Source organism: Apium graveolens, chromosome 7 (genome assembly GCF_009905375.1).
Source record: "Apium graveolens cultivar Ventura chromosome 7, ASM990537v1, whole genome shotgun sequence".
Lineage (NCBI taxonomy): Eukaryota > Viridiplantae > Streptophyta > Magnoliopsida > Apiales > Apiaceae > Apium > Apium graveolens.
Genome location: NC_133653.1, coordinates 257,077,689 through 257,098,934, shown reverse-complemented (window position 1 = coordinate 257,098,934; position 21,246 = coordinate 257,077,689). Strand labels below are relative to the sequence as shown.

The 21,246-nt window shown below is 34.3% G+C and overlaps 3 protein-coding genes across 5 annotated transcripts; all 3 read left to right on the top strand.

The window, feature by feature from the left end:
• The first annotated feature begins 2,629 nt into the window (after positions 1-2,629).
• Positions 2,630-5,662, top strand: LOC141672444 (uncharacterized). Of its 2 annotated transcripts, none has more exons than XM_074479049.1 (3): positions 2,630-2,817; positions 3,738-4,369; positions 5,244-5,662. In XM_074479049.1, exons 2-3 carry the CDS (start codon positions 3,810-3,812, stop codon positions 5,308-5,310), a joined length of 627 nt encoding a protein of 208 aa, XP_074335150.1. In that variant the 5' UTR covers positions 2,630-2,817; positions 3,738-3,809; the 3' UTR covers positions 5,311-5,662. The 2 variants fall into 2 exon arrangements, with proteins under 2 accessions (XP_074335150.1, XP_074335151.1); XM_074479050.1 differs by having other exon boundaries at positions 3,720-4,369.
• Positions 5,663-5,966: 304 nt separating this feature from the next.
• Positions 5,967-7,897, top strand: LOC141673017 (light-harvesting complex-like protein OHP2, chloroplastic). The gene is made up of 2 exons (XM_074479748.1): positions 5,967-6,493; positions 7,544-7,897. Exons 1-2 carry the CDS (start codon positions 6,099-6,101, stop codon positions 7,656-7,658), a joined length of 510 nt encoding a protein of 169 aa, XP_074335849.1. The 5' UTR covers positions 5,967-6,098; the 3' UTR covers positions 7,659-7,897.
• A 1,375-nt stretch (positions 7,898-9,272) lies between these two features.
• LOC141671879 (protein arginine N-methyltransferase 1.5) lies at positions 9,273-20,546 on the top strand. Of its 2 annotated transcripts, XM_074478301.1 has the most exons (23): positions 9,274-9,482; positions 11,591-11,708; positions 12,979-13,088; positions 13,336-13,425; positions 13,585-13,650; positions 14,190-14,278; positions 14,372-14,447; positions 14,535-14,621; positions 15,390-15,474; positions 15,576-15,667; positions 15,779-15,814; positions 15,959-16,027; positions 16,280-16,348; positions 16,451-16,504; positions 16,815-16,889; positions 17,142-17,234; positions 17,326-17,429; positions 17,894-17,942; positions 18,017-18,103; positions 18,217-18,322; positions 18,734-18,821; positions 19,262-19,355; positions 20,158-20,546. In XM_074478301.1, exons 1-23 carry the CDS (start codon positions 9,348-9,350, stop codon positions 20,239-20,241), a joined length of 1,956 nt encoding a protein of 651 aa, XP_074334402.1. In that variant the 5' UTR covers positions 9,274-9,347; the 3' UTR covers positions 20,242-20,546. The 2 variants fall into 2 exon arrangements, with proteins under 2 accessions (XP_074334403.1, XP_074334402.1); XM_074478302.1 differs by lacking the exons at positions 18,734-18,821; positions 19,262-19,355; positions 20,158-20,546 and having other exon boundaries at positions 9,273-9,482; positions 17,326-17,452; positions 18,217-18,326.
• Positions 20,547-21,246: the final 700 nt, after the last annotated feature.

Here is a 21,246-nt window from a genome sequence, read left to right as displayed (position 1 = left end):
AACTGTTATCTCTCAGTGATGAACAAAATATCACGAGAGCTGCTAGGGTTACAGTTAAATAATATTCTCGATAATGATAACACTTATAGTGTAAACCCTATGTCTGTGTTTTTATATTACACAGTTACAAGATAATCGCTAATTGATATGGAATATAATTCTGCTTCCTAATATATATCAATCAGATATCTTTTCTTCCAAGTATTCCATTCTTTACGGAATTCCTTCTTCATGCATATCTCTTCTTATGTTTATCTTGATCTTCTTAACTTTAATCAGCTGCTGTCCTTATCTGATCGTCCTTCAGCACTTAAGTTCTGATATCTATCTCCTGATGCTTATCTCCTGATAATATAAGTACTGATATCCCTTAAGTCCTGACTTCCAGTATAAGTACTGATCAACAGTTAAGTACTGATTTGTCCTGTTCAAATAAGATCTGAAATCTAAACATAAAACATATTAGCCATGACATTATCAAATATATCTAACAGTAAGGAATTGGGGTTGTGGTTTAGTGTTATTTATTTGATTTATTCGGTTAAATCGATTTTAATGAATCCCTGTTTATTTGATTGTTTATGCCCTTATCTGCTTCGATTGTTGATTTAGTGTACTTTTATTCGATTGTTGTATATTCGATTATTGTATATTCGATTGTTATTTTAGTTTATTCGATTGTAAGGAATTGGTGTTGTGATGTTAAAATGACTTGGTATATTTGATTGTAAGGAATTGGTGTTGTGATGTTATAATGACTTGGTATATTTGATTGTTTATGTATTTGATTGTTAAACCATTTGTGATTGTAATTACTTGGTGTTGTGGTATACTCCAGTGTTCATCCCTCTGTTTGTTGAAATTACTTGGTGTTGTGATTTAGTGTATGTGATCGGTGATGATAGTTCTTATTGCTGAGACAAAATACTGCCCTTATGTGCCATGAGCAACCAAATTACTGGTGGCTTGTGTGTGGTTAGTGGTCGTGGAGGTTGTCGATGATGCTTGGGGACATTCTGAGATCAAATATTTATATATACATGTTGTGCTTAAAACTAAGCTTACTTTTAATACAACCACTGCTTAAAACTAAGCTTACTTGTAGCACTAATACTGCAAAATAATGCTTACATGTCCCCAATTAATCTGTTGAACTTGATGCTCTGTTTGGTCCATGTATATGATTCTATGCCTCGTGAACAACCCACATTGGTGCAGTGACTTGCACTGTTAGCTTACCCTCAGCTGCTAATTTTTTCTTGTTAACATGAAGCACAAGGTAATCATTCGAGCCTTTTACTTTCAGCACTTCATTCATGACATATTGATATGATAACCATACATTTGCTAGTGTCCTTGCATCTAGTTCATAGAATGCTTGATGTACTGCATCCAACATATCATGGACATCTTTTGGCATTTTTTTGTGCATTAAAGACTGAATGCTTCTAAAAAAACCCAAGTCCAGAATATGTAAATCTGGACTGTTTGGAGGTTGTTGCACCAGAATGAATGTAAAGTCCCCTTGTTGATAAACTTGTTGCCACTGTGGGTCTTCTTGGCATATGTGTTACCAATAAAACAAAGAATATGCCACAAGGCATCATTCAAATACACTAAAACAACAATCGAATAAACTAAAACAACAATCGAATATACAACAATCGATTTAACAGAATAAATCAAAGAAATAACAACAGTCGAAGTAAAACGATTCCTTACAACAACAATCGAAAAAACGATTAGGACCGAGAACATGCATCTTCTGAATCGACCTCAACATCCAAGTCGTCGCGAGCAACCACTGGATCTGAAGAAAGAGGGGATGGAGGAGCATCGTTTTGATCCAAGGTGACTTCAATCTCACTTGCATGCAATGTCGATTTAGGGTTTTCATCTGATTTCGCCACCATCTCATATGATTTCGCCATCGATTCCTCAAAACTATTTGGACCACATCTCAATCGAATATCTTCTCGACTGTAACTGTGTTCCCCATCACATAAATCACCTTTATCACAGTGATGGGGATCGGAGCACTCATACATATTTGTAGATTCATCATCGGAATCGGAAAACCTGTAATGAACACTCATATTTATGAAGAAGAGAAATTAGGGTTTTGATGGCGGCAGAGAGAAGGGAGAGAAAAGAGAATAATAAGAGTCGGTGGTGAGAGAATGAGTATAGATAAGTAAGTGGGGGGAAATAAAATAGAATATTTAGATAGGAATTTTTTTTTTAATGTAATATTTTTTTACTTTTATGTTAAAAGTAGAAAATTTTGATTTACCTAAAAAGAAAAGTGAGAAAAGTTTTTAGGAACGGAGGGAATACCATACTTCAAAATTTGATTTATAATTAAGCCTGATTTTTAATAGAGCAATGTTATATGATTAAAAATTATCCCAAAAATATTTTTTTAATAACACGTGTCATTATCTCATTTATGAGAATAATATTACGTGAATTTATTTATCATCATTCGGGAAAATTATCGGAAATATCGGAAAAAATAATAAAGAGCCGACGCATTAACCGTGTCAGTGGTGGACTTTCCAGTTAAGGAGTTAGAGATATGTACGTATAAAAACATCCGGTAACTCTCGTACTATATATACTGCTGTCTATTCTAGTATTATCTAGTCATTCATACTATACACACACATATATACATACATATACACTGGCATACTGTCTGAAAATTCTATATGCAATTGTTTAGATTTTTAAATTTTTTTGATTAAGCATTCTACAATCAGATCCAGTGTTGTGCAGTTGCTATAGAACTTTTAATCTCTCTCAGGACTCAGATCTGTGAGTTTTTTTTATACAGTCTTTGTATTGATTATGCTTCTTAGATTTGAATGAGACTTTATTTGTTTATGTTGTTTGATGCATCTGTTATGAATGAGATTGTTGGTTTGTGTAGTGTATAGATTGAGTTTCTAATAACAATTGTGTGTGGGCTTGTTTAAATTTATTGTAATTAACTTTTGTTTGAAGAAATTTATGAAATTGAGAGGGGGGGAGCTGGAGAGAGAGAGAGAGAAAGAGAGAGAGAGAGAGAGAGAGAGAGAGAGAGAGAGAGTTGCAAATTAATGAAACAGAGTTCGAAGAAGTAATTGCACATAGAGTTTTTCTGTAGCCTCTAATGAAGCTGATTCAGAAACATCTTAGATTTTGCTTGTAGAAAGTAAGATAAAATTATTTGGTTAAGCACAGGGGAGTGCCACAAGTTTAGTCCTACTGAACTTGCAAATTATATGCAGAGATTTAAATTTGATTTAAAACGATGTAAATTGAAATCCATGCCCATTTAGGTTAAATTTACGCCTAGATAAATTTCTTTAGCGATCTTCTATAGTATTTTAATTTTATTTTCTTAGATTAAAATTTGTTTTTTACTTCTTTTTTTTTGTTTCTTAGGTGAATTTCAATAGTATTGTTAATTGTTGTTTTGTATGTGAAGCTCAGTATTTTGGTAAATGATCTGATTTGTGTGAAAAAGTTTTCGATTTATATTGAATAAAAGAGATATCTCTATCAATTCCGTTTGTGCTTTGTTGTCTTTTTATGAGGTTCAGAGCTACAACTGGGTACTTTTCAGTAATATGACAATGTTCAGGGCTGTTAGAAATTTGCCTAACTATTGAAAGTGCATAGTTCTTTTTTGCCTTTTGTTTTCTTTCTGCTGACATAATGTCACTGCTAATTAGTTAAAGTGGCCGAGGCAGGTAGCTTAGGTTGTTTGAGGTTGAGCGAATTCATTCAAGGGCTAAGTTGTGATGCGTGGATGATCAGAACTGATGTTATTGGCAGTGGAAGGAGGTGGATTTTTTTCTGCTTCAGCTTCCGGGTATAGTAAGGGTCTAGCCCTTCTTCTCTTGGGTCAGAAGACTGAAGAAAAACCCATGAGAGTTACGCCGTGGAGTCACTATCAGTTAGTGGACCAAAATTCCAATCCTGATCTCCAGCTGGCTTCCAATAAGAATCGACTTGTGCGCGGGTGCGCCTCATTTGTCTGCTTTGGTCACACTGCCTCAGGACCCGAGGGACCATCTCCTTTAAAGGTAGGACCAACTCAACAGCCTGATGTCTTGCCCGAACCTGCTGTTTTTGATGAAGAGAAGGATGACGGTAAGAAGACTGATGCTGTTGACAGTGACATAGTTACAAACCAGAATGATCTCAAGAGTAGCTTGAAGAAGTCAACAACTATACTTCCGGTTTCAAGGAGGGTTAGTTTTGAGATTGATGCTGCAAGCGAAAAGAGTAGCAGCTATACAGATTACTTAGAAAGGCGGAAAATCCAGTGGATGGATGTGAGTGGAGGAGAGCTTGTCGAGGTCAGGGAATTCGAGATCAGGTACGAGAACTACTTTGTAATTAGAATAGATCAGAGGATGTTTCTTACATCTTTCTTTTACTCGTGCCACACTTTCTAAATTTCCAGTAGGACTAATTTTTGCTTTTGTCATTATACATTATGCATGTTCCGTCTGCATGTGGGTAAACTACTGAATTCTCTTGTATTTCATTACAATTGTATTTTCTTAAATAATTGCTAGTACAACTTTATACTGTTTGTTATCAAATACTCAATGCTGTGGTGATATTTTTTTCCTTAAATTTGAATGTGTAAAAACAACTCTAGTGAAAAGTAGCAGAATTTAAATTCTACTGCATATGTTTAGGGAGCCGGATAGATTAAGTCAGTCTAATGCTTGATAGTATGTACAAAGCAATTGTTTTTTAGCGAGACATGCAAGACCTTGCTATTAGATAAACTAGATTATGCAGATTCTTAAAATCAAGTAAAATTAATTTCTTGAGTAACAGGAGAGTTGGTTCAGTATGATAAGTAATAATTTTTTCTAGCGATAAAAATACTTTGGAAATGTTAGAATCATCAATGTATAAAGTGTGTAAACCCGGCTTCACTTCAACCTGGCTTTGTACTCCTTTTTCTAAAAATTTATTCAGTGCCAGTTTTACATTAATCAGCCTCGATGCTATTCTTGTTCATTGACTAATAAACTATGATTATTCGGTGCGAACTTACTCATATATAACTAAATTCTAAAAGTATATTTGGAATTACTTGATCTATGCATATATTGTATACTCTTTACCTTGTGTGTTTTTAGATTGCACTGTCTGTTTGCTGAAACTGTGTACTCCTACAATCTCATCTCCTACTTTTCATTTATACTTATGTTGTGAACTTCGTGCTATAACAGTGATGATGGATCAGATAATGAATTTGACAACATGAGTGATAGGGCATGTTCGTGCAGCATAATGTAGTGATACCGGAAGATAACAAATTGGACAATGAAAGGACTTGTCGTGCAGCATAATTATGTTGGAGCCTCAAACAGCTGATTTGGACAAATATTACAGACTTGACATGTGCAAGTCGTTTTGCTCTCGAAGAAAGTATGAAGAAGAATGGTGAACATCAATAATTGTCTTGAAGGTGTCATCTTAGGAGTAGGTCATTTCATTTTTGGATCTGTATTGTATTAAGATTGTTTTTGTAATTACAAATCTGTCATTTTTAAAAAAAATTTGTAGGAGATACGAGCAAATAAGTATATTTGTAATTATATTTGTAATTATTGAATTAAGGATCTGATAAAATTTCCCATTTATAGAACCCTACATCATTGCTCTGCATAGGCGAAAAATCCACCCTGAAAAAAAGTGTCATCGACTGATAATCAGATGAGATATACCCTGCCCCCAGGTTTGTTGCCCTTTCCAAAATAGATTTTTTTTGAAAGTTAATATGATTCTCATATATGAAATTGGTAAGAACTTTAACTTCAAACTCATTTTTCATTTTTTTATAGGAGTAATTGATAAAAAAAGTGTATAATGCAGTTGTAAAAAGTAAAAACTCAGTACTGCAGAATGTATATATTTCCGTGAGGTATGAGTTATGACAAGTTGTGAATCAGAAACTTGGCTACATCTTGTCCACATACCAAATTCAAAGATTCAATGATAATTCACAACAAAACACCCTCCATCCAATATTCCAATCCAACCCCCACAAAAAGTTGCAAAGTTATAATCTAACAAGTTCAACCATGTCAGCAGCAACAGCAGCATTTCCATGCATTAAGATAACAAAACCAACCTCATCATCTTCATCATCCTCTAGTCCTACCATTTTCAGATTTTCAGCAACAAAGCCTTCTATTCTTACAATCAGGAGCTCTCAGGCTGATGGGCCTATAAGAAGACCTGTGGCTACTCCTCCTGCAAGACCTACTCCTCCTTCAGCACCATCAGTTCCACCTCCTAAGCCGGTGGCTGTTTCGCCACCGGTTGTGGAGAATGGGAAAAAGGGTGTAGTGACTATGGAGTTTCAGAGACAGAAGGCCAAGGAGTTGCAGGAGTATTTCAAGAAAAAGAAATTGGAGGAGGCTAATCAGGGTCCTTTCTTTGGGTTTCTTGCCAAGAATGAAATTTCCAATGGCAGGTAATATTTTCATATGTACTACTGTCTTTTAGTAATCGAAAATTGCAGAAATTTGTTTACTCATACTCATATCGCATTGCTCACTGAACCCTCAATCTCTTGTTTTTATGAGAATTAAGAAATACATTAGGCTACAATGCTAAGGTTTATTTTTTCTTAATTCCTTCCAAGCATTTTTCAGTAGTAAATTACCTGAGGTTATAATTAGGCTATAATTTTGGGTGTACTAACTTGAGGTTATGAGTTAAGAAATCACACAATTTACCTGATACAACCTAGTATATAGAGCATTAATCCTATGGTCAATAGGTACAAACTTATGAGCAGTGAGTGAATGACTGAAGTTTCTTAGCTGATGTGCTCAATTATGTTTTAGGAAGTCTTCTAAAACATTATGATACTATTTCATATCTTTCCTACAAGCTCTGTACGTGAAGTGATGCAGGTAATAATATGGAAGTAGACATGCATTTTCTGTATTATTACTTGGATTTAGGAACCTGACTTCGATTTAGAAAGTCTATTCAACTCTAGTATGGCAACTACTGGCAAATCTGATTCACATCACTATAATGAGTCTAAGGAGCTTGAAGCTGTATTCCACAATATATGGGGTGACAAGGGGCTTTGTACTAGTTCATATGAATCAGATTTGCCAATAGCAATGAGCATGTAGATAGGTTCCATGCCAAAGTACTCCAAATGTATCTTCTGAAACTTGCGCTAAAGCATTTTGTACTTGCAAGAAGAACGCAGTTATCCCCACCCTACTTCTGCCCGCCCTACCATACCTGTTTGTTCTAAAATATATTATTGGTCCACTAGTGTTTAGTTAAACTTATATAACAAGGTAGCTTGGGTGTAGGCGGTATTCTTGTAGATATAAAATCTGAAAGCTGTTAAACTCTACTCAAAAGTCTCTTCCATCTTCCTTCCCTCGCCCCCTGAGAAAACGTTCTTTATTATGCTACAATTGAAGTTTTGTCAGATGAAATGTTCACGAGTGCTTGAATGAATAAACTAATTATACCGATTTCTTGTTTGGCGCAGATGGGCGATGTTTGGTTTTGCTGTCGGGATGTTAACAGAGTATGCCACAGGCTCGGACTTTGTAGATCAAGTGAAGATCCTTCTCTCAAATTTTGGGATAGTAGATCTTGACTGATCTTTCTCTTCATCTCCAACCCCCTACTATATTTTTGCTGTTAGTTCTTTAGCCATCTCCAATACCCTCAGCAATGTATTCGTCAGAGTGATATGTTTTCATTTTGTTTTCCAATGCCATGTGATTATATATAGTGTTGTAACATCATTCACATCAGCAAAACTTGTCAAAGTTAAAAGAAATACAAGCTTGTAGTTCATTGTGAATTCTGTTACATAATATACAAGTTATTTATCATTTTTTTTTCATTTGAAACGAAAATCGAATTTCAGAAGATAGAAATGAAGATTGGAGAAACCACACTTCATAAAAAAACTCAGAATAAATTAGAAATAATGTAAGGAAAAATAAGAGTTCTGCAAGATTATTGTTCAAACACTGGACGATCCACAAAAATATGTCTGATTGTTATTCTAAAGTTAATACTTGCAAGATACTCCATCTGTTTCATTTTATCTGTGACTTGACTTTTTTGCACACATTTCAAGATAGTAAAAATTATTATTTTTAAAATTTTCTTTTTATAAACAAAAATTTAAGTTATATATTTTTATTCAGATTTTTTTTTTAAAAAATTATTACTTTTAATATGCGGTCAAAGTACTTTTGAGTGCAGAAAAGTATTAAACTTTGGGGACTAGTTGTTGAACATGCCAGAAGTGAACTTGGATAGGAAATCCAAGGGATTCTCCCAATGGTCCGGAGGCCCATTTAGTTAACCAAGCCCACAGACGACAGGATGAAAAAGACTAGCCCAATGGTCCGGAGGCCCATTTAGTTAATCCAAGCCCACAGCCGACAGGACGAAAAAGACTAGCCTAGCAACACAATAATAATTAATTAGGCTTAAATAGTTGGTGAAGGGCAAAAATGAAGTCTTTATATCGTATTCCCTTCATCTAAATTTGATAAAAAAAATTCTTCTAAAATATCTTTATAATTACTCACACCTACCAGAAAACAAGGACATGTATTAGAAAATTAACACTAAAATAGTTTTTGGACATACTTCAATTTTTTTTAGTACTCCAAATTTAAATAATTATTAAAACGAGTGGTATACTTAAATCTTAGAGTTTAAACCTCTGCTTTATCGTGATGGGTGCTAGTTACAGTCTGGTGTTATATAAATTAATAGACTGCTCTGGAACATCTATATTTCAAAGGCGTAAATTTAAGGATTTTTTTCTCCTTTTCACAGATATTTTAGTGAATAGAATATTTTGCTTCGCTAACGCGAAAAGGATAAAATATTATTTGATAAAAATATTGCGAAAAAATATTTCAATTCAGATCTTTAAAATATAAATCGGGCGTTCCTACATAAGTGTTATATAAAAGTTAATGAGCACACGATAGGTACTAATTTTAAATTTTTGGTGATTTACAAATAACATTTGCCTATTAAACCAATCTTCTCACAGTAAATTTTGATAAATGAATGATTTCAAATTTCATTCTTTTATACAGGAAAATATATTTTAATTTACTAATTTTATTATTGAATTTCAATTGGCAGGAGAAGATAAACCCTAGATCTCCGAGGGCAATTTAGTAATTTTACAATTAATGCACTGCAACTCCTTGTCGCTTCTTAAAACCCTACAAAAACCCCTCTTTCCACAAAACCCTAATTAACAAAACACCTCACCTCTGCACGCACAAATACACACAGTGAGCGTGTAAAACATGCCGCTCGGAGAAAGAGCCGGCGACAAAAGCGACTCGCGATACTGCGGAATCGAAACCGACTTCAACGATGACATTCCTCAGCTCCTCTCGGAAAACATCAACGGCGGTTTCGATTTCGTCGTCGCCACTCTGGTTCGTTAATTCCTCACTTTTAACTGTATCTATATCTGTATGTAGATTTTGATTTGCATTTCTATGTCAATTACATTGTCTGTCATGTTTACGCAGTTTCGGTTGTCGAATTTGTCTCAATTGATGTTTTATTATTTAGTTTTTAGTTTATGCGTTACTACGGAACTTTAAGGTAGTTGTAAATTTGACTCGTTTGACTTGTTGTGTGTGTGTTGCGGAATGTTTGGGAAGTTGTGATTTTGACTCGTTTGACTTGTTATGTTTAGGCATTGTGGTTAGGTAGTTGTGTTTTTGATTTGTTTGACTTCATTTCGCGTTGTTTGTTAGAATGTTATATCGTGAATTTTAGGTGAGATTGGAATCGGATCGAGTTTGGATGTAATGTGGCTCATTGCGGATAATGATTTGAGTTTGTATTAGTGTTTTGGATTTGGTGGCCAATTAGCCAGTCACATGTTGGGATTTTATTGCCCTATTTCTTTGTGTGAATGGTCCGTATGTCACCCACATTATTGTTATGTTACGGCTTTTTGTAGTGGAACCGCGATGTTCTGGTTATGCTTGTGAGCTATTTAACTACATTTCATTTGTTTTAGTTAGTTCCTTTTTTAGAATATGTAAATGTTCAAATTTGATGTGCCCACTGAACTAAATTGCAGTTAATCGCTATGCATTTTATCTTTTAAAATTTCGAGGTCATAGATGTCTAATGGTGGCCAATTAGCCAGTCACATATTTGGGAATTTATTTCCCTTTTTTTGTGTGAATGGTCAGTATGCCACCCACAGCATTTTTGTTAGATGGCCTGTTGTAGTGAAACCATTACATTCTGGTAACACTTCTGAGCTATTTAACTACATTTCATCTGTTTTTTTAATGGTCCAAATAAGTTTCTTTGCTTTTCCGGATTTTTATATGCCAAGAAACTTTAGTGAACATAGGACCAAGTTTGGAATGGCCCTTTGTTGTATTCATTAGATTGAATTGCAGGTAATAGCTAGCACTTGTGCTGGCACTGAAAACTGTATGAAATGAAAGTTGTAAATATTTTCTGGTGGCCAATTAGCCAGTGTCATATTAGGCAATTTTCATTGTCTTTTCTTGTGTCAACGGTCAGTATTTCACCTACAGCACTATTATTATGTTAAGGGCCTTTGTAGTGAAATCGTGATCTTTTGGTTGCACTCCTGAGCTGTTTAACTACATTTTATCCGCTTTTTCAGAGGTTTGGTATAATTATATTTAATTTTTTGTCAAATTACATACATATGCATATCTGACTGAGACATTTTTTCTTGCATGTTCATCGCACTTTTGAATATACTTTTAGTCCATTGGTGATATCTATTGGTAAATTGTAGAACCATCAAAGTGGAAAAGCAACTAATTTTCTTTATATCACCTAAAATGTATGACCAGTTCCTGATTTTTGATATGTACATTTCATTCTATATGAGTATCTCTTTATATTCTTGTATTAATAGACATGTTTACTATAGAAGCTTCTACTTGTGATATCTGTTGTTTGATGTGTTTTCTTTTCTTTCATCTTTCTCACCACTTCCATTCTCCCCCACTGGTGGTTAAGGAGCCACTGGTGCTGTAGGTGGTCAGTAAACTCGCCTTAATTAATGCGATAGTAGCCTTCTACTTGAGGTGGGAGTGGAACTCCAGTTTCACACACAGGCTGTTAGCTACAAATCAGTAAACGCCGTCTGTTGACCACAAACCTTAATATCAATATGTTGCTAACAGCCTTATTCTTTCATCTTTCTCACTACTTCAGTTTAATGTAATATTAATATATTACGCAGAATGATCCAGCCAATATCAATTAGTTATAATTAGTTTCATTGTGTATTGGTTTCGGTGGTTAATTAGCCACTCATGTAGCAGCTTGATTGCTGCCATATTGCGTGATTGGTCAGTGAACACACCTAAAGTAACGTGTTAGCAGTCCTTTCAGTAGTTGAAACTTTAGTTTCATTCTAGGCTCTAAACTACATCTAAATTTTAATCACTCTCTTTCATTCCAGCAAGAAAGCAACTTTTTCTCCTCCCATTTTGAATTCATTCCTGTTTATGAAGAAGTATGTTTTGTGATGCAGATGGATCCTGCTTACAGGCCTAGCTTAAAAGGTGACAATGACAAGTCTTGTGGCGTTCTTCCTTTTGCGGGGTCTGACTTAGTTTTAAGCCCTTCTCAGTGGAGCAGTCATGTCGTCGGTATGACCTGGCCTATAATATATCCTATTAAGTATTCTTACAGCATAAACAATATAGATTTATGAGAAAAATGCCCCTAAGTACATACTTAGGGGGCTTACCCGAGTACATAGTGTATTTTTAATGGCATAGTTGTAATTTTTTAAAAAGATTCTGTAATTACAATAATACCCCTCGTGTATTTATATTAAAAAACTCTTTGTACTCACCTAAGTTACGTGAGTACGTACAAACTCTAGATTTATTTTATTAACGTTTGGCCTGTGCTTTGCATGCTTATTCATATTTTAGATAGTAGAAAAATATACAAATAAATTGAAAATATATTATATTTGAATTTTGAACTATATATGCTTTTTGTTCAAAAAAGATATAATTAAATCGAAAATATATTATATTTGAACTGGATATGCCTTTTTTTTTCAAAAAAGATATAATTGATAAAGTTTCAATAATTTGCGGCAGCAAACTATGGACCATGATTAATAAACAGTGTGGATATAGAGTTATCATTCCAACTTTTTAGTAGAGTCCAAGTCAAATGTGTGGGGCCTGAAGTTATTGAAGGATGATGTAATCAATGTAAAGGTGGAGCGGAAGACGGTTATTATCTATTTGAATGAGTTTTGTTTATAAGGTAGCTTATAAAAAAAGGAGCGCTGCGAAGTTTCATGCACAAATATTTGGGAATACATAAAGCTAGTTGATGTGTGAAGATAGAGTTGCAGGTGAAAAGCCTACTGAGAGGTGGAAAATTATGTGTAATTCATAATATTGATGTTTTCTCTATAAGAAAGTTTTTAAATCCTATTATGGTTGAAGCAAATAAGAAAAAATGTCTGCATTCACTTGAATAAACCAATTAGCTATCGAACAGTATAATGTTTTTCAATTCTAAAGGATTACAATACTCTTGCTCTTATAAACATTAGAAAAGTTAAAAGTTGGGATGTATATAATTATTTGGTCAAATGAGTTTCTGTCCTTTTACTGGTGTTGTCAATGTTTATGCTCTTTGCTAAAACTCAACTTCTAAGAGATAACGCTCCTAGCATATATGTTGCTATTAATCAATATTGGGTAATCAGTCACTAAAGGTGGCCTAGGTAATATGTGCCATCCAACTCAAAATAATTTTTTAAAATAATCTTTGATTGCGTACATATGAAAAATCAGAATTTACTACAAAGATGTTGCTTTAAATGGGTTTACAATCATATCAACATTTCTCTCTTATCATTATTTCCTGACATGAATCAATCATACATAGGCAGGATTAGCTTGTGGATTGACTTGGATTCGGAAGATGAATTACTGAGAAGAGACTCAGAGATCTGTTTGAAGCAAGAAATAGCTTGGGCTTCTCATCTTTCGTTACAGGTGCATACAATTTTGGTGATAGTTATGTACTTGATTTTTGAGGCATAAAAACTCTTTCGAGTCACATAAAATGTGATAAGGTTAGCTAAACCCTTTAGTGGGTGTTTTTCAAAGGTGACTTGCATACATAATTGTTGTCTCTCTTCAGACACGTATGAAGTGCATCATGCTTTGACACGGTTTTTGTGGAATTTAAATCTGCCTTAAGAAGTTATTAAATTCATTAATTTGTTTTCTTTCACTGTAGGCATGCCTTCTTCCTTCCCCGAAGGGAACATCATGCGGTAATTATGCTAGAGTCGTGAATCAAATTCTACAGAGTCTTAATAATATGCAGGTGCCAAGTTTCATCCATTTAAGAATGTCTAGTTTTATTCTTCGATTGTCCAGTTCCATGTATAAAATAAACTTCTATTTTATATGGATAAGCATCTCATGTTCCAACTCACTTCCTTGTCTTGTATTTGTACTCTTATAATTTATTTCAATGATGAAGTTGTGGCTTAGGATTCCGTTGGAGAAGTCTGATGATGATTCAGTAAATGAGAACGGTGATCTCCAGGTGAGTGTAGACTCCACTTTGAACTGGATTACTATTATAGGTTTATGTTTGAATTAGCTACAGTTGTTGATCAACAGTAGTTTCCTAAGATTTATTTTCCTTCGGTAATATTAATTTAAGTTCATATATGGAAAGTTGCGTAATTAGTATGCTGTCATGGATTAGTAGTTCTTCTCAGTTCTCCCATACAATCATTTCTATGCTTTTAGAAAAAAAACTGCTGTTGTGACACTCATAAACACATCTTACTCACTCTCAGTTACATGGCCTCTAACTTCTATTCTGTTTGACCATCTGGGAGTTATACCTTTTGTCTTTTGAGCATTAAATGCTGTACATTACCAAAATGGTCCTCTTTTCAAGATATCTTTTCCATTAGGTTTGGGTGCCTTCAGCTGGCAAATAGCTTACTATTGTAGGTCTTTCTTGATGAGAGTAATTTTTGTCGTACTCAAAATTTTTCAAAATTTTCTTTCTATATATATATGATGAATGCCGTTTAACTCTCATATTATAAGTGCTCTTGTTTTTTCTTTTAGAGAGAACAGGCGGACTCTTGGGAATTGTGGAATTCCTTTCGTATTCTATGTGAGCATCATAGCCAGTTATCAATTGCACTTGATATTTTGTGAGTAAATTTTTGTAAATAACTGTTATAACTGCAACTAGGATACATATTACTCTGAAGTATATCTTATGAAGTGTATCTGTTGTTAATTAGGCCTTCACTTCCTTCAGCAAATTCACTTGGGCGTTGGTTCGGAGAGCCTGTTAGAGCAGCCATCATTCATACAAATGTATAAATCATGGACACTCTTTGCACTGTGCGCCTCTGTAAAGGTTTTGAGTTATTAATACTTTCTCTCATGTACTTAATTTTACAGTCTTTTCTGACCAACGCAAAGGGATATCCATGTCTTTCTAAGCGTCACCAGAAGCTAATGAGCGGGTTTTTCAATCACTCGATTCAGGTGATCAATGTTCTTGTTTCTTTTTCATTTTATTCCAGAAAAATATCTTCCTACTTACACAGTTAAACCTTGCAAAATGCTTTGAAGTTGATTGGTATAACTTCCTGATAGATTGAGTAGAGAAATAGATAGATACTATATATTAAGGTGAGAGAGAGAGAGGTGAGGAAGGGAGACAGTGGGTTTAAATAGGGAGGGAGGGAGACTCCAAGACTAAGTTGGGTTTGGTCGGGTGAATAAAAATGGAATGAAGTTTGTGCAGTATAGGGTAAAATGTTCAAAATTTCTATTCATTCATCAGTTGCCTTTATAACAATCTAAACTAAATATCAACCCCGCCAAATTGAGAAAGAATGCTCTATTCTATATCTTACTCATATTATAAATCTCAATATTGGGAATTTGAACTCCCTCGTTCTTTCCACTCTTCCCTCCCACTTCCATCTTTTCTCCTTTATTGTTCACAATATTCCTTTCCGCTCCATTCTCCCCAACCAAACAGCATTATATGCTTTTATTCATAATTTGCATGGTAAAATTATGTTAGGACTCAAATAAAAAACAAATCATTTTACTATAAGCTGTTAATAGGCTAAATCCTGCCTGTTATCTCCATTTATATTAATTTCACCAACTTGGTGCTCTATTAATCTGTGACATGCAATTACTTTGAATTCCTTTCAGCTGAATGCAAACTTTTTAATGTACTGAATTACATGTAATTGTTTAATGCTTAATGATCTTCCTCGTTTGAACTATCCTGGGCAGATCGTGATTTCTGGAAACCAAGATAAAAAACATCCTATGAGAAATATGGATGTGGATCCTAATAATAACAAGAATCACGTTGAGAGTAAGTTCCTTTTATCTGTGTCATTGTTATCGATTATGTGCACATCTTTGTGTTCATTTTTAATATATATTTTAAATTTGAGTAATTTGGTTACCATTTAGGTGTTCAGAGGCATCCCCTAAGACCGTACTTGGACTATGTTGGTTATTTGTATCAGAGAATGGATGTTCTTTCGGAACAAGAGCGGTTTGAGGTTTATATCTCAATCACTCTAAAATACAGATTTATACCCTTCTGCCCTTTCCCATTGGCCTACACAGACACCCATTGCTAAATTTGTAACTTTTTTTTCCTCTTATTTCAGCTTGGATATAGAGATTTTCTACAGTCACCGTTGCAAGTATGTTCCTTTAAAGTCATTATCAAAACTGCTCCTCTCTTTTTGCTGCAATGCATATCTTTGAAAAGTATTCTGATCTCTCTCTATTTTTTTGGGTAAATTATCTGGATACTTATGGTCTTTTTCTTTCTTACTTGAATGCAGCCTTTAATGGATAACCTTGAGGCCCAAACATATGAAACATTCGAAAAGGATACAATGAAGTACATACAGGTACAAAATAATTTAGTTATATGTTTATAGAATAACTATGCATGTAGGTGATGGAAAGCAATATCTCTTTTTTTATAGACTACTTCGTGAAAAATGGCGAAAAGTAGTTATTATGGCACTGTACTTATTGAAAAGGCTGTACTTTACCTGCACAACTGGATTTGCCCCTTATTTTATTCCTCAAATATAAATGCCGGATACAATTTTCTTTGCTCTTTCTGTTCTTATTAATATTGAGCAACACTTCTGCAGTACCAAAGAGCAATCAGTAAAGCCCTGCAGGACAGAGTACCTGATGATAATTCATCTACAGTGACAACTGTAAGTTTGAGAATTGGTCAAAGACGTTCTCTCTTTTGATTTCAATTATTTCAGCTTTGCATGCGAAAGACACGTTTTACTGATTTTTATAAACTGTTGCAGATATTAATGGTTGTAGGGGCTGGTAGAGGACCTCTTGTCAGAGCATCATTACAGGTTTATAATTATCAACATTTTGATTTTGACATATTATATTAGCATTTTAGGTGCCAACTTCTTTTAAGAGATATGTGAAGTGAGAGGTTGTGAAAAAAGATAAAAGTTAATATTGAAAATTTTGAGACCAACTGGCCAAGGTTGAAGTAGGGCAGGGATGGGGAAGGATTTGTAGAGGTGAACACAATTAACCCTTATTAGAAATTTGCTGTACCGCAATACCTTTAAATGTCTAGATATCTTACAGAAGTGCACATTCTGTTTTAATTGTGTTTACGTTTTCTTTTAAAATTGTTATTTGTATTTCTAGGCAGCTGAAGAGACTGGGCGTAAATTAAAAGTTTATGCTGTAGAGAAAAATCCAAATGCTGTTGTTACACTCCATGTAAGTTATTAACTTAAATAATTATACATTACTGCCACATAATAGTTTACTGTGGTTCTTCAACACCACAAAAGTTGCATTTTTCTTTTTATCATGGTTAATAGTCTGTTACCTAGAACTTTTGCTACGCTATCCCACTTTTGTTGCCTTTGCCCTTTCATGTTGTGATTTTGTTTTTAATTAATGTATATCACGTATTTTTGTTGTATGCTGTACTATTTTTCGGCATTAATATTAGTTCTGTTAAACCAGAGCTTGGTGAAATTAGAAGGTTGGGAGAACATCGTCACCATTATTTCCAGTGACATGCGTTGCTGGGAGGCCCCCGAGAAAGCAGACATCTTGGTAAAAACAATCTTGATCGTAACATACAAGTAACCTTTATTATCTTATATCTGAGACTAAACTTATCATCACATTGAATGCTTTCATGTAGGTCAGTGAATTACTAGGGTCTTTTGGTGACAATGAGCTGTCACCTGAATGTCTGGATGGAGCTCAAAGATTTTTAAAGGAAGACGGAATTTCGATTCCATCATCGTATGTATCATCTGTTTTTCTGGGTAAATTTTGTTAATGTAGTTTTTGAAAAGGATTTTTCCAGGTTTTTGGATAAAATGATATTTGATTGTGCATAACCGTTGGTGAAATATTCATTCAACATCCCGGCATAATTGTCTGTTAGTTGGAATATGAAGTATGTGTGTTATTGTAATATTAAGGCCGGTGATTTTCATACTTAGCGAGACAAAGTCCCCAATTTTTGATATTCAACATTTTACGAGTTGAATAATATGTCCACTAGTGGTATGTTTAATCTATACAGCCCAAGTATTCATTTTTTTATAATCTATTTTAAATCTTTCCTTGTGTGAGTTTTGAACACCACCAATCTAATCTTTCCTTCAGCAATCAAGCTGTATTGATTCAGATTATTTTTGGGTGTTTCTTGGTATCGTTTAGAGGTGTTTGATAACTTTATCTTCTTGATTTTTGTGTATCAGGTATACGAGTTATATTCAACCGCTTACTGCATCAAAGTTATATGCTGACGTGAGTTTAATATCTTTCTTCTTTCTAAATGTGGCATTTTTTTATGTTTTTAAATGCTTGATATATTGCAACAGATTAAGTCACATAAAGATCTTGTGCACTTTGAGACTATTTATGTTGTTAAGCTACATCGTGTAGCAAGGCTTGCTCCCTCCCAACCTGTGAGTTCTCCTTATTTTATTTTTTGTGACGATGGTTTTGATCATGTATTACATACTACCAAACTTGAACTAAGTCAAATTTTAGCACTCACCAGCTCCATGATATTGTACAGGTTTTTACATTTATGCATCCAGAGTACTCAACTAACAATAGCAATCAGCGGTACAAGAAGCTTCGATTTGAATTACCCAGTGACACTGGATCGGCTTTAGTTCATGGTATGTAGTCATGGAATGTGTAACTATGTCTCAACAGTAAAATTTGTGATAAAGACAACTTTTGGATAATGTTTGTGCCTGATCCAGTTTTTTAAAAGGGAAGCTGGTAACATATTAATTGGAATTTGTTATATATCTTTTGATATTGTTGGTCAGATTTGGAAGTTAACGATAAGCCACTAAGGTTACTTTTTTCTTGGTCTTATTTAAGTTTCTATTGGAAGCATTACAATTCATTTGCTGTAAAATGGATCAGAGAATATACTATTCTTTCATCTTCATGTGAAACAATGTGTTGTTTATATTCCATTTAAAGAGTAACTTTTATCTTGAATTTAAGAGCATATAATATCTCTGAACATTTTGGTGGAAATCTACAACCTAATTGCATCTTTTTTGTTAAATTGACAGGATTTGCTGGTTATTTTGATGCAACGCTCTACAAAGATGTCCATCTTGGAATGGAACCATTGACTGCAACTCCAAACATGTTCAGCTGGTACATCATGTGTTTCGTGTAGTCCTGCTCTGTTTTGAAGCCAATCATCATTATATTTAGTCTAAAGTAACAGACTGTGATTACCTTGCTTTCCATTATAATTCCCACATTATGGTCTTCTGTTTTGTGCCTAGGGTTTAAGTCAACATGGGAATTTGTATAGTTGTATGCCCCAGCCCCAAATAAAAAATAAACCAGCCAATCTCTGATGCTGATTTTTTTATATGATTGTCGATTGTGTTGTCAAATTTGATGCAAGAAGTGTATTATGGTCCTTAAAATAGATTCATGCCTTGTGGTGCGATGGAATATTTACTGGCTTGTTTTAGCAATGAGTTACTCGAAGTCTCAAACTACCTGATGGAAGCTTACAATACCAAATTATGTTTCTATCTTCCTCGCCTAATTATTTCTGTATTTGACCTATGTTTATCATGCAGGTTTCCAGCATTTATACCATTGAGGACTCCTTTATGCGTACGACCAGGAACTTCATTAGAATTTCATCTCTGGCGGTGTTGTGGTTCTACCAAGGTAAAAATTATTATGTTATATATCTGAAGTTGCATTGAGAATAATGAATTTATCCCAAGTGTATTTGTCCAAAAGGGATGATCCGTGGTTTGTAGCATCAAATACCATATTTATGCTCTGCAACAAATGAAAACTCCTGCACTCTTGATGATGCAAGAATCGACTGATGTAATTGTAACACATAGTGGAACCATTTGCAAAACACATATATATGCTTCAGGATGTGTATTAGCATTAGCCACAATGCAGAGATCTGTGTACATATGTAAACATATAAGCCAGAATGCAGAGAGCCAGGCCAGTCCAACAGTGTCCTAGTAACTTCCTTATAAATAGTATAAACAAATGAATCCTAGTGATTTAGGACAATCTTTTGTATATTAACTCCTGCAACAATCCTTTTACTTGTTCCTAATCATTGTATTAATAATGAATTTGAACTCCGGCTATGTTTTGAAGAGTGGGAAGAAGGGTTAAAAAGAAGGGAAATGATTATTTTATTGACATATGTGTGAAATAAGGTGGTTCCTCAGAAATAGGGGATGGCTAGGTGTCCTTGGTGTTTTAGGGAACCATTAGGACCTTGTTGGAGAACTATTTTGTGCTAAATTCCCTAATTTTAACTTAGGAAACCATACAGGGAAGCTGTTGGACTCGCACTAGAGCTTGCAACATCAGTTGCGAGGATGACAAAATTGCCCTCAGAATAATATTTTGCAATTATATTTGCCCTCGATATTTTGTTGTCTTGGTTATTGATTTGGTTCATCTCTTTTTAATGTTATGCTGCCACTGTATGCAGGTTTGGTACGAGTGGTGTGTGACCTCTCCCACAGCATCTCCTGTACACAACACTAATGGCCGCTCATACTGGGTTGGTCTCTAAGACTTCTACATTTGTTCATGAATAGAAGATATATGAAAACCAATAGAGCTAGAGTGCTGCATGCCTCTTGTTCAACAGTGTCAGAAGGGAGATCTTGGCTAAAAAAATTAAAAACTGAGAAAAGTATACCATGAACTTCAGTCAGCTTCACGACCATTTCTTGAAGACTAGGTTGATTGTACTGTGCTGATCCAAATATGTATAATAGATTGGCATTGTATCATGCTCTTTTTTGTTTCCATTTATGGAATCAATTATAACTGTAAGTAAAGGATCTAAAATTAAAGAGCTTCAAGATTTGTCTCTTTTTTGATTGAATCAGTAATCAGGAGATGTCGGATGAAGGAATGGCATTAAAAATATCGATGCCAAAGTTGTCATGCACCATTTTTTTAATTCGAAATCTTAGTAACGAGATATGTTAGAATAATATGAACAGGAACAAAAGGCTTGAACGTAATTTTATGGGTTTTAAAGGTAACATCTAGTAGTTCTATGTTATTGTGTTGAGAACCTTGTAGTGCTCCACCTCTGTAGATGGTGACCAGCTACTAGCAAGCAATGAAATAGACAACCTTTATATTATTTCACTTCTTTTGACAAGTTGCATGTTGCCGTCGCATTCTTTTAGTTTCTGTACTTTCGGACCGGGGGATGACAATTTTGGTTAACGGATAGTGTTCGGGTCGAACTTTTCAACCTGAACCTTGATTCGCAGTCGATCAAACCGAAGATGACCCTTTTTGATATAAAAATAATTTAAATTTAATTGATTTAATTATATGAATTTAAAATATATTTGAAAGAAATGTAATAATAGATTTATATGATAATTATACGAAAAATTGTTAAGTAATATGTAGATAAATCATGTTTTGGTGAAAAGTTGGCAATTAATTATTAATGATCATTAATCGCTCGGTGGTCACTAATAACTTGATTATGCTAAAATCCGGTTAAAAATTATTTTTAATAAGAATCTATCGAAAAACTTGTAAAAATCAG